The following is a 12,690-nucleotide window of genomic DNA, read 5'->3' on the forward strand; positions in this document are numbered from 1 at the left end:
GCTGCTCAGTAATAATAAATACTCCAACTAGCTGTTCACAATGTTAAGCTAGCTATCCAGTAACCTCCAACTAACGTTAAGCTAACTGCTCAGTGAATACTTCCAACTGTAATGTTAATAGCTGTTAAATAAATACCCGCGTCTGCTGGCTGCTCATTAAATGACAATGTCCTGTTTGCCTTCAGACAGCTATGATCTGATTGGTGGAGGGGAGCAGGCCTCCATGTGACATCACGAGTCAACTTAAAACCAGTAAAACCAACACAGGCAAAAACACAAGTACAGACATTCACAACTGGTCTGAAAGTTTAATATGGGTCTTTAGGGTAAGAAGCCGGTTGACAAAATACATTTTGGAGGGGCTTTAATTTTTAAGAAAGCTTGAAAAGCAAACCATTTTGTAACAACAAACTAACAGCCATGGCTGGAAAATGCTCATCCCCTATGAATAATTAATTAACACATTTAAAACCTGTTGTAATCAGTTGCAAGCTTTTAATATTTTACCCCTGTGTGGCACAAAAACAGGAAGTCAGGTTCTCTTGATGTGAAGCTGTTCTTAGATCAGTATAATCCTATACTGAAAAACTAGGCTGAGAGTCAAGATGTTAAAAAGCACCTGCAGTACTAATTGTTGTATGTTTAAAAATAGAGCAGAAAGCTGTAATTATGAGCTTTTACAGATGTCAGTGGACCAAAACATTACAAAAATGTGTGTGGGAGGTTTACACCCAGGTGAACTTAGCTGGCTGTAAACTGAGGTTCATGGCCAAGTCAAGGTCTTTGGTGTGTGTAAGCTGTTTTCTCCTTTACTACTAATGGTTTGTTCAGTATTCATTTCATTTTACTCAGGCTCTTCCTGTTCAAACAAAGACTGACTGTAACACTCGTGTGCGTTTTGTTTTTTTTGAAGAATCCAAAACATGTCTTCCTTCATCAAGGCTCGTGCGGTTAAAAGTGGCTGACAGATGGCATTTGGGTTCCAGCGCTAAAACAAAAAAAGTCTTTTATGATCGTTGACCTTTGACTGGGGATTTTGGGCCAGCGGACTATCTCTGCCAGACGTATGATTCAAAACAGATATGAAGTAATATGCAGCTTGTGGGGAATTAGGCGGGGATAAAACAGATAAAAACTGCAGAGGGCGAAGCCGGTCAGAGCCAGAAATCATAAATCATTCAACAGCAGTGCACACATTCAAGGCCTCCATCACCGCTAAGTGTACATTAACCACAGAGTTAGTGATAAGAGCGAGATGATACGTGTCTCGTTATGGGAATGACTCACAGGTCTTATGGTAATATAGAGAGGGATCACGTGTTTACCATTCAGCATTTATTTACTGAGTACATAAAATATATGATCTACCTCAGTGAGAGCAGACATCACGGGAAATGTAACGTGCAATAAAACAAACAGCCGACCAGCATCTCACACTAAACAGTCAACCAGCAGAGGGAGTCATGAGACGCTGCTCTGAGGAATTTACAGCCCTCCTTCCCTCAGATGCTTTTATTCATTAACACCTAGAACTACGTCGACGAAGGTGCAGACATTTGCGAGGTGACAGCAGTCATGGACTTTGAGCGCACATGATTAAAAAGAACAAGGTAGAACGAGGTAGCAGATACAGTAGGAAATGTATTATGTATAACATGTAAGCTGCTGCCATTTTATTCATCACGTGATCTCTTTTCTGTTAATGATTTAGTGCAGCACCCTGAATAGCAGCATTATTACATTTCTAGTGTGATTAAGAAGAAGTGCTTGGAATAAATAGCTTGCTGCCTAAAATTACTGCTTAAGATGAAAAGATCACTTTATTGCTTTCCCGTGGAAAAGGGCTGGCAGAGTGCAGGTGAAGACAAGCATGAGTCACAACACACAAGCAGCAGTAAAGAAACAAACACTGGAAGACGACTGTGCAGGAAATACATGCGTGAATGTTAAAGCACCGCATCAACCTGGTTTAAAGAGTAACTCATTAACCGGAGATATCGCCTTTTATATTCCTGGCATTCTTTGTCCCTGTCAAAACCCGGTGCCTACATTACCCACAATGCAACGAGGCAATTGCGTGGCATCACTGGAGGCACTTTATCAGATTGCACACAGCTTTACACTATCTTACAGTGTTGTTTACTTCAGCTGCAGTTAACCAAAATGAAAAATGACGTACCTTAAGTTTTTGTTTTTTTTTACAGGTTTTGTACAGTCACATACTTTACAAAAAATATATTTTATGTCCTGGACGAGATCAGAAGCCAAACACGACTGTACAGTGTGCATAGTAATAATGATTCGGTATAGAAAGATCTGCAAGTATGTATGTTAGCTGAATGTAAAAACAATGACTGTGGTTTTTAAACTGATATCTTTTCTATATTCAGCTCATTTTCCTCACATTTGAGACGTAAATTGTTAAAAATAAGTTTATGTGTCATAAAAAGTTAAATATTAAATCTAAATCTAGATGTTAAATCTATCTAATCTAAATATTTAGCTGTACACTTTGCGACCGGTTTAGATTTAACTTTTCACATTCACATCTAACATTTACCTTTTATATATAAACATATACATCTCAAATGTGAGGAAAATGAGCTGAATAATGAAAACACATATAATATTGAATATGCAACAGAAACCTGCAGTCAAAAGTTTCACCTTCGGCGCCCCGCACAGAAGTGCATTATCTTATTTTGGAGTGTGTTAGGGCAACAGTTCATGTGGTCATAAATTACATTCAGAGAAAATCCTGTGGCTTAAATATAGATAATCTGAGAGCGCTTGAGTTTCTTCAAGCGAAGAAGCCGTGACAGAAAACAGCCACACACAGCAGGATGACGGCGTTGGCGTTGACCACATTCCTCCATAGCGGCACCTCTGTGGTGTCTGTGAGCTTCTTCTGCAGCTCCTCCTCCTCCTCCGGGGTCAGCTTGACGGCTTTCGACTGCTCCAGACCGCAGAAGCACATCACTGCCTTCTTGCACAAGCCTGGTTCCTCCTCCGGTTCTGTGGTGGAAGAGACGAAGGTGATGAGGAAAATCTGCTTGTATGTTTAAACACTTGTGAAAGCTTATGTATATGTTTATACTGAACGTCTGCCGGTTACCGTCTATGTCCATTTTGGAATCTTGGTTATCGATCCAATCGTCCTGTTCGAGGTCCACCCTCTCCTCCGTGCAGTCCCTCAGGCTCCAGCAAAGCCGGTACAACTGCACAAAACAACACAACACATGGGTTAAAACTAGTTATTCATGAAGTTGGTTATCGCAACTAAATGAATGATTCATCCAGCCCCGTGTCACAGCGGTCACGTACGTGCTTGTCAGGGATGGGTTTTGTCATGAGAGAGACTCCCAGGATGATGATACAGGAGATAACAAACAGGATGATGGAGAAGTAGAGGTAGTGGACTCCACATATGATGGTGGGGCAGTCACTGGGGCTGACACAGCTGCCCGTCCCATAAGCAAACTCGGCGATCATCCTGGTCAGGCCGATAGCCAGTCCGATCATGAGTCCATAGAAGGCACCCTGAGGGAATACAGAAGAGGGAAAATGTGTCAGGTTAGACTGTGATGTTTGTTTTAGGAGGACAAAGAGTCTACAGTCATGCCAGCAGCTCTGTGAGGCTGCATATAGTGGTCGAGTGGTGCTTTCAGCTACTGGAAATGTTAACACTGGCATTGCAACATGACCGCAATGACAATGCTATCATGCTGAGTGTAATATTAGCTGTGTTCACCGTCTCAGTTTTGTTGGGTTTTTGTTGCCTTCTTGCCATCTTTTGGTGCTTGTATTTTGTTGTTTTTTTTATTTTGTACTTTGGATTATCAGCTAACACTAAAGCACTAAAGATGAAAAGCCAAAAGAGTCAGTAGACGTCTCTCTCTGGGGACCATGAATATATGAGTATTTCATGGCAATCATCCAAAAATTGGCCTTGTCAACCAACCAACCAACAAATGGATAAAAATGGAGATTGCATCTACGGTATACTAAACTATGGTAAGAAGGTTGTATTTAATGTCTTAATAAATCCATGTAATGTAATTCTGTGCAGAACCAGTCAAAGGAGCTGCATCAAGCCGAAACATACAGCAAAGATATGAAATATACATAATGCAGATTGCAAGACAGGTCATTGCAAATGTGATTACTAAGAAACCAGAGCAGGAGGAAGAAAGCAAGAGAAATGAGGCAGAAGGAGAATTAGCAGCAGCATGAGCGAGTCGTGAGTTATAAAAACCTCTGCACTGACTCGTCTGAGTGGGACTGTAAACCTGTTGCTAACTAACATAACATCAGTAAACATGAGAGAATCATGTCAACACAGGGTCCGTGTTTACCATCAGGTCGCATAACATATGTCCATGTTACTCAACTGCTTTATGGTCAGGATTACACAAGAAGACATGAAGCAGTAAAAAGAGAGACCCTTGGGCAGTAATTACTTAACATGTTGTCATGGACTGCATTTGACCACATACAAGGGTCAGTTCACCGTTTTCCAGACTGAAATGTCTCAACAACTATTGGATGGATTACCATGAAATCTGGTTCAGACATTTATGGTGCCGAAAGCATTAATCCAGAATGACCACTTCACTTACCTGCCATTGTTGTTTGCACACGAACAGTCGCTTTCAGATTCTCAACTAACGCCAAGAGATTCAATTTGGTTCCCATCAGCCTCAACTATGCTACTTTGCGCTAACATGCTAAACTAACATGGTTAGCAATTGTAAACATTAACATCAGCACATTAGCATTGTCATTTTGAGCATAGTAGCAGTACCACACATAGTGGCTTAGATCTACATATCAAGATGTAGATTTCACTCAGAACTGTGTGTGTACATAAAGAAGTGATTGATTTAGAAACTCACAGACTCATTGACACGTTTGCAGAAGATGGCAAGCATGAAGACAGCTGCAATGGGTGGCGTGAGGTAGCTGGTGATGGACTGGATGTAGTCAAAGAGCTGACCGCTCTGGGCTGACTGCACCACCGGGATCCATGCTATGCTCACACCGATCAGGGCCAGGATAAACACTCTACACACACATGTGGAGATAGTGGCAGTGAGACACATGAATTCTCATCATCAGAAATCAAACTGAACCCAAAAAGTGTTTTACCTGCCGGCAATCATGAGTTCCCTTTCACTGGCTTTGCTGCGAACCTTCGTGTAGATGTCCATGGTGAAGAGAGTACTGGCACTGTTGAAGATGGAGGTGAGTGAGCTCATCAGAGAGGCCAGCATCACCGACAGCATAAGACCTCGCAGACCTGAAATACATAGAATAAATACAATAGTCAAAACGGTGAAAGCTGCCAGTTGCATTCTCATCGCAGAGAGACAGTGGTCTGTAGCCACGCACCGTTCGGCATGAGATCCACCACCAGTTTGGGATACGCAATGTTGGTGCAGCCCACACTGGCCCCGCAGTACTTTAGACATTCCTCCGGGTCCACACATGCCACCACATCTGGAATAAAATCAATAAGATCAGCAGGATGTAAAGAAATACTATAAATCTACGAGCTATAGAATACAACACGCTCACCGGCATAGAGGATCCTGCTGATCATGCCAGGGAAAACCATGAGGAACATGGGCAGCAGCTTCAGGTAGCCACACAAGATACAGCCGGCCTTTACGTGAGACAAGTTCTTGGCGGAGAGGCAGCGCTGGACAATCACCTAGAGAGACACAACATGTCACAGATGGGAGACGATGATTAGTGCCATGATACAGTCAACGGTAAATGGGATATTTATGGATGGAAAAAATGGTTTAAGTGGGCTATTCTTTCAGCTCGAAATATTTGCAGAGCAAATACAACACTTAGGCACAAGAAGCCAATCGGATATGCTCGCTGATAAGTACTCTTTCCTATTACTGTAGCTGAACTGGGAGGCTGACCATAATGTGTTTATGTGTGTGCTGGATGTCAACATTTGAATAAGCATCTCATTCTTCACTGAGATCCAGCGTTAGTCTGCCTGTTAATCTTATCTCATTTCTTGGGAGTGCATTAAGGTTGAACTAAAAGCACGTCATGTCAGGTCACCTCAGACTGCTTCAGTGATTCTGGCAAAAACAGGCAAGATAAAGGCGCATAGATGTGTGTGCAAACGCGTGGGAATCAATTCTGTGTGTGTTTTGATGGCCATTGATTGTTGCCAGTAAAAGCTTAAAGTAACTGACCTGATCAGTGCACCAGTACCAGGTGGCCTGAATGGTGAGTCCAAAGACAAGGCCGGGCCACGGCAGGTCTCCTGTGATGGCATTCCTGAAAATATGGAAGGAGTCTGGCCGAGGCTCGAAGCAGTCCGCGCTGATGTTATCCGTGATATTAGGGACGGCTTGCATGTATAGATCCTGGAAGTTGTTATAGCCTCCCACCTCATGGAAAGCTGAGGACATGTTTGGAAGTTACAGCATTAATTTGTCAAAAACAGGAAACTGCTTATAAAAAGGCAAAGGAGCACAAGGATAAAGAAGGAAAATATCGTATTACCAAAGCCCATGAGGATGAATGATCCAACAACCATGATGATGGTCTGTAAAGTGTCTGTGTAGATCACTGCAGCCAGTCCACCTGTGATTCAATAATAACACAGTGAGATTTTTGATCAGTAATCATCACTAATGTGGATTTAATGACTAAGCAGGTAAAGGCAAGTATTAGAACAAGTAAAATAGTCTGGTAAGTTCAGAAAATGACATGACTTTACTGTAATGCAGCCTTTAAAAGAGACATATTATGATCATTTTCAGGTTCATAATTTATTTTGGGTTAATACTAGAATAGGTTTAAAAGCTTTTAATGCTCATAAATCACATCAGTTTCTCATACTGTCCAGTGCTGCAGCTCTGTAATCCCCCCTGACTGAAATGCTCTCTTTTAGCTCCTGTCTCTTTAAGGCCCCCCCCTCTTGAATACCCAGTCTGCTCTGATTGGTCAGCTCACACACACTTGACCCAGCACCGCTAACAACCACAGAGCAGCTGTGCTAAATTAATTCTTATGTGCCAAGCTAGCTGCTAGACATAAGTTATGCAAATGTGTGACATGGTGACATAGTGTGATGTCACAAAGTCACAGAATTAAAGCTGCTGACGAGGCGTTTCAGGAGCGGTGTTTTCTGTGGGAGAGAGGAGCTTCTGTTGGTGTGGACTTTGGCCTTTCTAACTTTCAAGACCTTTTACATGCACAAGAACATATATAACACACTGAAGGAAAATATGTCTCCTTTAAAACCAGGAAGTGACAACACTGATGATATAACAAAATCCAAAATCTAGATGATATATGGTCTCGAATCAATATATTGCCTGAACTGAACTTATTGGAGAGAATAAAATCAATTAGACTTGATTATATTCATCACACCAAATTAGATATTTGGTGCTAAGTTTGTTGTGTAAGTGCTCTTTCACGGCTGTATTGTTGCAAAACAGCAGCAGAAGGCCACTTCCTGCTTATCGCAGTCCACAGGTAATTAACCAGAATAACTCACCACAGATAAACTAACCAGGCGGTGCGAGCGTGTGTGTGCCTACATGTCTATGTATGGCCTTGAGAAGACTTTACCCCCAGCCATGGTGCCATTCACACCGTAAAGAAGATAAGACTTCTAGCTAAAGAGTGATCAGCAATTTCAGTGAAAAAGGAAGCGAGTGCATCCTGCGGACGGACCTGTGACGGTGTACAGCGCAGTGATCGATAGCAGCATGATAACAGCCAGGTAGATGTTCAAGCCGAGAGCCTGGTTGATAAAAATGGCGCCAGAGAACATGTCTGCCTGAGTGGAGGGGAGAGAAGGAAACACTTTATTTCAGTCAATAACACACCATACTGGTACGATGATGATGATGTCACTGGATGTCACAGAGGGTTAAGCTGTGGTGTCGCTGTGACTTACTGAGATCTTGGTGAAAACGTAGAGGAAGAGGGATAGCACAGAGAGATAGATGCGAATACGCTGTCCTCCAAACCTCTTCTTCAGGTACTCAGGCATGGTGACTACCTAAACCAATCAATAATAAATGAGATTTTTTATTTATGGTTGTTTGAATGACCTCTAACTCCTACTTTTGCTGGGAAAGTAAATCATGTATTGCAGCAAACACCCTATCATTCTGCCTTCACAGATATATAAGAACTTGATGATTAAACTGCACATTAAGAAACAAGTTTACAGTGGTAATAAGTGCACATGTGGATAGGTGAAGTGAATATGTATATCTTTAAAGGTGCATTATGTAGTTTTGGTGAAGACATTTTAATCAGAAGAGAAAGATCTTTATTGATTTTTTTTCTGCCTAGATAAACTAAATAAACAAACTCTCTTCGTTTTCATGACTGAATAAACAAACTGACCTTCAAGCACAACACAATTTCATACTGTTTTGCTTTTATATGTGTCGGACCCTGCCACCTTTCTAGCTTCAAACAGTGTTCTGGGGACCTTATTTTCCTCTGAGAACAGCTTGTTCATACAGTTATGGAAATGTGTATTGTAAATATAAAAATTCTTGAATTTGAATTACTTCTCCAAAACAACACAGTGCCCCTTTAAAGGTGTTATTTGTAGGAAATGGCCTGAAGTTAAAGGCAGCTCCAAACAACGTATTTTAACACATATCTTACTCGGTAAATTGAGGATTTATTTCAGTCAAACTTGCCTCTCATTTTCCGGTATATTCATATGGTAAACAGTATTTTTTCTATTATATTTTTTGTTTTACATTTTGTGAGTTTATTTTGTTATTTATTAGACGAAGAAACAAAATCGCTGCTTCTATATCTCCCGAAACTACGGGGGCTATCAGATTATCACCTCTTGAGGTACAAAGTGGTATTACGAGACAGGACAGGGTGGAGCTAGCTGGATGGCATGCTAACTTCAGTAGACACCAGGGTACATAGCTATCCTTGACATAACATCAACACTGTTTTCTTACTACTCTGTTGGTAAAACATTTTTTTTTATGTTTCAAACTTAAATTCAGGCCATATCTTGTGTTTCGCACGTCCAACATGTGGCCTGTGTGTTCTGTTTACCCCGGCTTTGATGTAGATGGGCACAAACAACCATCCCAGAATGACGACCACTATAAGAGCCTGAAACACACAAACAAACAGGAACACAACCTTTAATTAATCAATGCCACCATTTACTCAAAAATGTTCCTATATAAATAAAAGTTACTTCTGTTGTTGTCCTGTTGCCATTCATTCCTAATATGTGGATTTATCAGCTCACCTGTATCTATGTCACAGGTTAGACATACATTTGTGTAAGAAGTGATAATGGTGTAATCAGCACATCAGACACAGTTACTCACATTCCATTCAAATCCACCGATGGCGATCCCTCCAGCTGCAGCAGTCCCTGCGATTCCCACAAAGTGGCCGCTGCCAATGTTGCTGGCAAAGAGCGATGCTCCGATCTGTGGAGTTCATAGTCATATTTAAAAACAATGATACATAATGCTTTATTTTAAATCTTTTTTGGACTGCATTTGATACCAGATATCAGGGGAGAGCAATTCAATTGCACTGAACCCTCTAGTGCTGACTATGCTTTTTCCGTTATGTCACGTAGTCAGGTATGTCCCATAATAGATGATTAATAAAGGATTTACACACCTAATTACTTTAATAAAACCTGAGGTTACACAAAGTGCTTCCTTTATCACACACAGCATCGTGTTTTATATTAGCAATTAAAGCATGACAATAAAAACGTATCAGCTGCCATAATACCCCTCCTATCTGTAAGATTAGAAGATTAAGATGGAGCTCAGAGAGTTTCTTTCATGTTTATTAAAGCTGCCTCATTGTCGTCAACAAGACACCCACCGGCCACCACACCATACTCCTGCCTGCGAGGAAGAAGCCACCGACAGTGGCTCGGTTGGTGCGGACCATAGCCTGCAACAAGAGAAGGGCATGTTTTAGAAAATTCATGAACAGAAAAAGATTATTTCAACAGTCTGTGCACACTTGTTAAAGGCGTTAAAGGTGCATTATGTAGTTTTCGGGAAGACATTTTCAACAGAAGAGGAACCTCTTCATTGACTATTGATTATTTGTGCCTAAACAAACTAAATAAACAAACTCTTCATTTTCATGACTGAATAAACTGAATAAACAAACTGACCTTAAAGGACAACACAGTTTCATACTGTTTTACTTTGTTTACATTTGGCGGACCCTGCCACCTTTCTAGCTTCAAGTATTTGAAGCCGTATTTTGAAGCTTGTTTATTCAGTTATGGACAAAATACATATTTCGGCGTTTGTTCTGTTACCTCATTCATATTGTTAATATTGAAATCCAGATTAAAACATTTTAGCTGCTGTAAGAGTGACTGAAAGAGGGAAGGACAACAACTAAATTACTGCATACAACTCAACAAAGATCTGCAACGATTAGTCAGTTAATTTATTTTGATAATAGATTAATCTTTTCATCATTTTTCAAGCAAAAATTGTCAAACAATTGCTGTGTCAGGCTTTTTAGATATAAGATTCTGCTGCTTTTCTTTGGTATGAAAAGTTGTTGGGTTTTGGACAGTTGGTTGGACAAAAGAAGCCATTTCAAGACGTCGCTTTGGGCTCTGTGGAACTGAGATTAGAAATTTCCACAATTTCTTTTTGTCATTTCAGAGACTAAACAATTCATCAACAGATTCAGCAATAATTTATCATTAGTTGCAGCCCTATTCAACAAAATCACTGTAACATCTTTGCTCATAAAATGCGTTCTGAATCGTAAACGTTCTCTGATCTGCTATAAAACGATTGTGGACACGTTGTTGAGTAAGATGCTGTGATTGCTTGGTGTAATCATTCACTCCGAAGTGCTGTTGCGAAGATACAAGAAGCATTGTTGTAACAATTGTTGCTAAAACTGAGATTCCTCTTATCAGTATTTAAATCATTTTCACATTCTTTCCTGGTTCAATATAGACAGAATTTTTTTTCTTTTCTCATATTAAAGTAAAACAGACCAGAACTCCCACCACTATGAACCTGGAGTAAAATATTCAGGGGGAAGAAGGGTTTAACTGAAAAGTCAACTGAAAGACTGAACAACTCACCCATACTCCCACACCAAGGACCACCAGGAAGTAAACCACAATAACAGAGATATCTGCTGCATTGTTGAGGACCACGTTCGGGGTGTTTCTCGCATCGCTCCTTACTAAGGAGAATCCAAAATAATCTCCAGACATTTTGCTGAGAAGTGTCGCCTGAGTCGCTCCTCTCTGACTGAAGCACCTGCACGGATACTTATGCACCTGTTGGTGGAGGTGTGTTTATGTACGTGTGTGAGAGAGAGGTAGTGTGGGAAAACATGGGGGGCTGGGAGGAGGAGAAAGACAGAGAGAGAGTGTTTATCTAATAAATGGTCAGATACTCTGTGTGGTTGAAAGTGCACAAATAAACTTTGCTGATACACTGTGGATATGAAAATAAATGTTGTTCATGAGCAAATATTTAAATGAGTAAGCTTTTAGCAAATAATGTTGTTAATGATCAACCTACAAGGAAATATCAAGTGTTCCTTAAAAACCAAGAAACTCCATCTGCAGTACAACAAAAAGTCAATTTAATTCAATTCAATTCAGTTCCAGAGGTGGAAAGTACTCTATTATGTAGTACTTTATTAAAAGTATCAATAATTGAGTGTAAAAATCCTGTTTTAGAAGTTGTCAAATAAATGTAGTGGATTAAAATGAACTATATTTACCTTTGAATTGTAGTGAAGTATGAAGTGGCAGAAGATGGAAATACTCAAGTAAAGTACAAATACCTCAAACTTATATAAAAAAAGTGTAACACTTGAGTAAATTAACAAAGATATTTTCCACCACTCTTCATTTCAAGCACATACGAAGACAGACTAAATTAGCCTAAACCAGTGTTTTTAACAGAGCTCTTTAAAGGGGCTAAGCCTGTGGACAATTTGTTTAAGCTGTTTGAAGGGGCAATATGTATGTTGTGTGAAAATGTTTAAAAATGTTATACAATTAACAACAGAATGTGATTAAATGGCAGTTTTAGGAATATCTAGCCGTCTGCAGTTACTTTAGTGATATGCTGCCCCTATTTGTTTTGTGTATGAATTTGACATGTGGACAATTCTTACATATTGCACCTTTAAAAGTCATTTTGTTTTGTTTTTTAATTGATATAAAAGAAAACATTTTGGTATTTTTTCAGATACTGTGTTCTACAGCACAGCTAAGCAGCTGCCTCTTGACTGAAATGAGACTGGGTTACTGTATATTAACCAATAAAAGGCACCTCGGTCAATAAGTAAAGCAGGACTACAGGATATGTACAGCTGTTGATCACATATTTCACTGATATTTTAAGTGTTAGAGAAAACTTTTGGCTATTTGTGTTTACACAACAGCACAGCAGCCCAGGCATAAATGACTAACTGTAAATTATTATTGATCTCGTAAAATGTTTGCGGCCTTGATCTCTAAACAGGTCTGACCGTTAACAAGGAAATACTTTCTTATTTACTGTAAGACAACTAAAAGGTGCTTAACCCCGACTTCACCCTGTCCACAGTGAGCACTAGATGTTGACTGTGTGTGTTAATTATTAGTCTAAAGGCCAATGTTTGATGGAAGGCACAACAGAGACT

The 12,690-nt window shown here is 40.1% G+C and overlaps 1 protein-coding gene across 1 annotated transcript; it reads right to left on the minus strand.

Moving 5' to 3' along the window:
* Nucleotides 1-347: 347 nt before the first annotated feature.
* slc5a1 (solute carrier family 5 member 1) lies at nucleotides 348-11,298 on the minus strand. Its single transcript, XM_073478225.1, has 15 exons — nucleotides 11,129-11,298; nucleotides 9,886-9,957; nucleotides 9,369-9,473; nucleotides 9,085-9,144; nucleotides 7,943-8,047; nucleotides 7,717-7,822; nucleotides 6,535-6,615; nucleotides 6,222-6,430; nucleotides 5,578-5,713; nucleotides 5,392-5,499; nucleotides 5,149-5,299; nucleotides 4,896-5,064; nucleotides 3,325-3,540; nucleotides 3,116-3,218; nucleotides 348-3,015 (listed from the first exon to the last, which is right to left on the minus strand). Exons 1-15 carry the CDS (start codon nucleotides 11,261-11,263, stop codon nucleotides 2,801-2,803), a joined length of 1,971 nt encoding a protein of 656 aa, XP_073334326.1. The 5' UTR covers nucleotides 11,264-11,298; the 3' UTR covers nucleotides 348-2,800.
* Between the last annotated feature and the right edge of the window lie 1,392 nt (nucleotides 11,299-12,690).

The sequence above is a fragment of the Pagrus major genome, chromosome 12 (assembly GCF_040436345.1).
Source record: "Pagrus major chromosome 12, Pma_NU_1.0".
In the NCBI taxonomy this organism is placed as follows: domain Eukaryota; kingdom Metazoa; phylum Chordata; class Actinopteri; order Spariformes; family Sparidae; genus Pagrus; species Pagrus major.

Excerpts from the sequence above, each read along its gene's own strand:
- slc5a1 (XM_073478225.1), bottom strand. The coding sequence starts at position 11,263 with ATGTCTGGAGATTATTTTGGATTCTCCTTAGTAAGGAGCGATGCGAGA. Across the intron at positions 8,048-9,084 it reads CCATCTACATCAAAGCCGGG|GTAGTCACCATGCCTGAGTA; the intron begins GTAAACAGAACA and ends TGATTGGTTTAG. Across the intron at positions 3,219-3,324 it reads AACCCATCCCTGACAAGCAC|TTGTACCGGCTTTGCTGGAG; the intron begins GTACGTGACCGC and ends TGTTTTGTGCAG.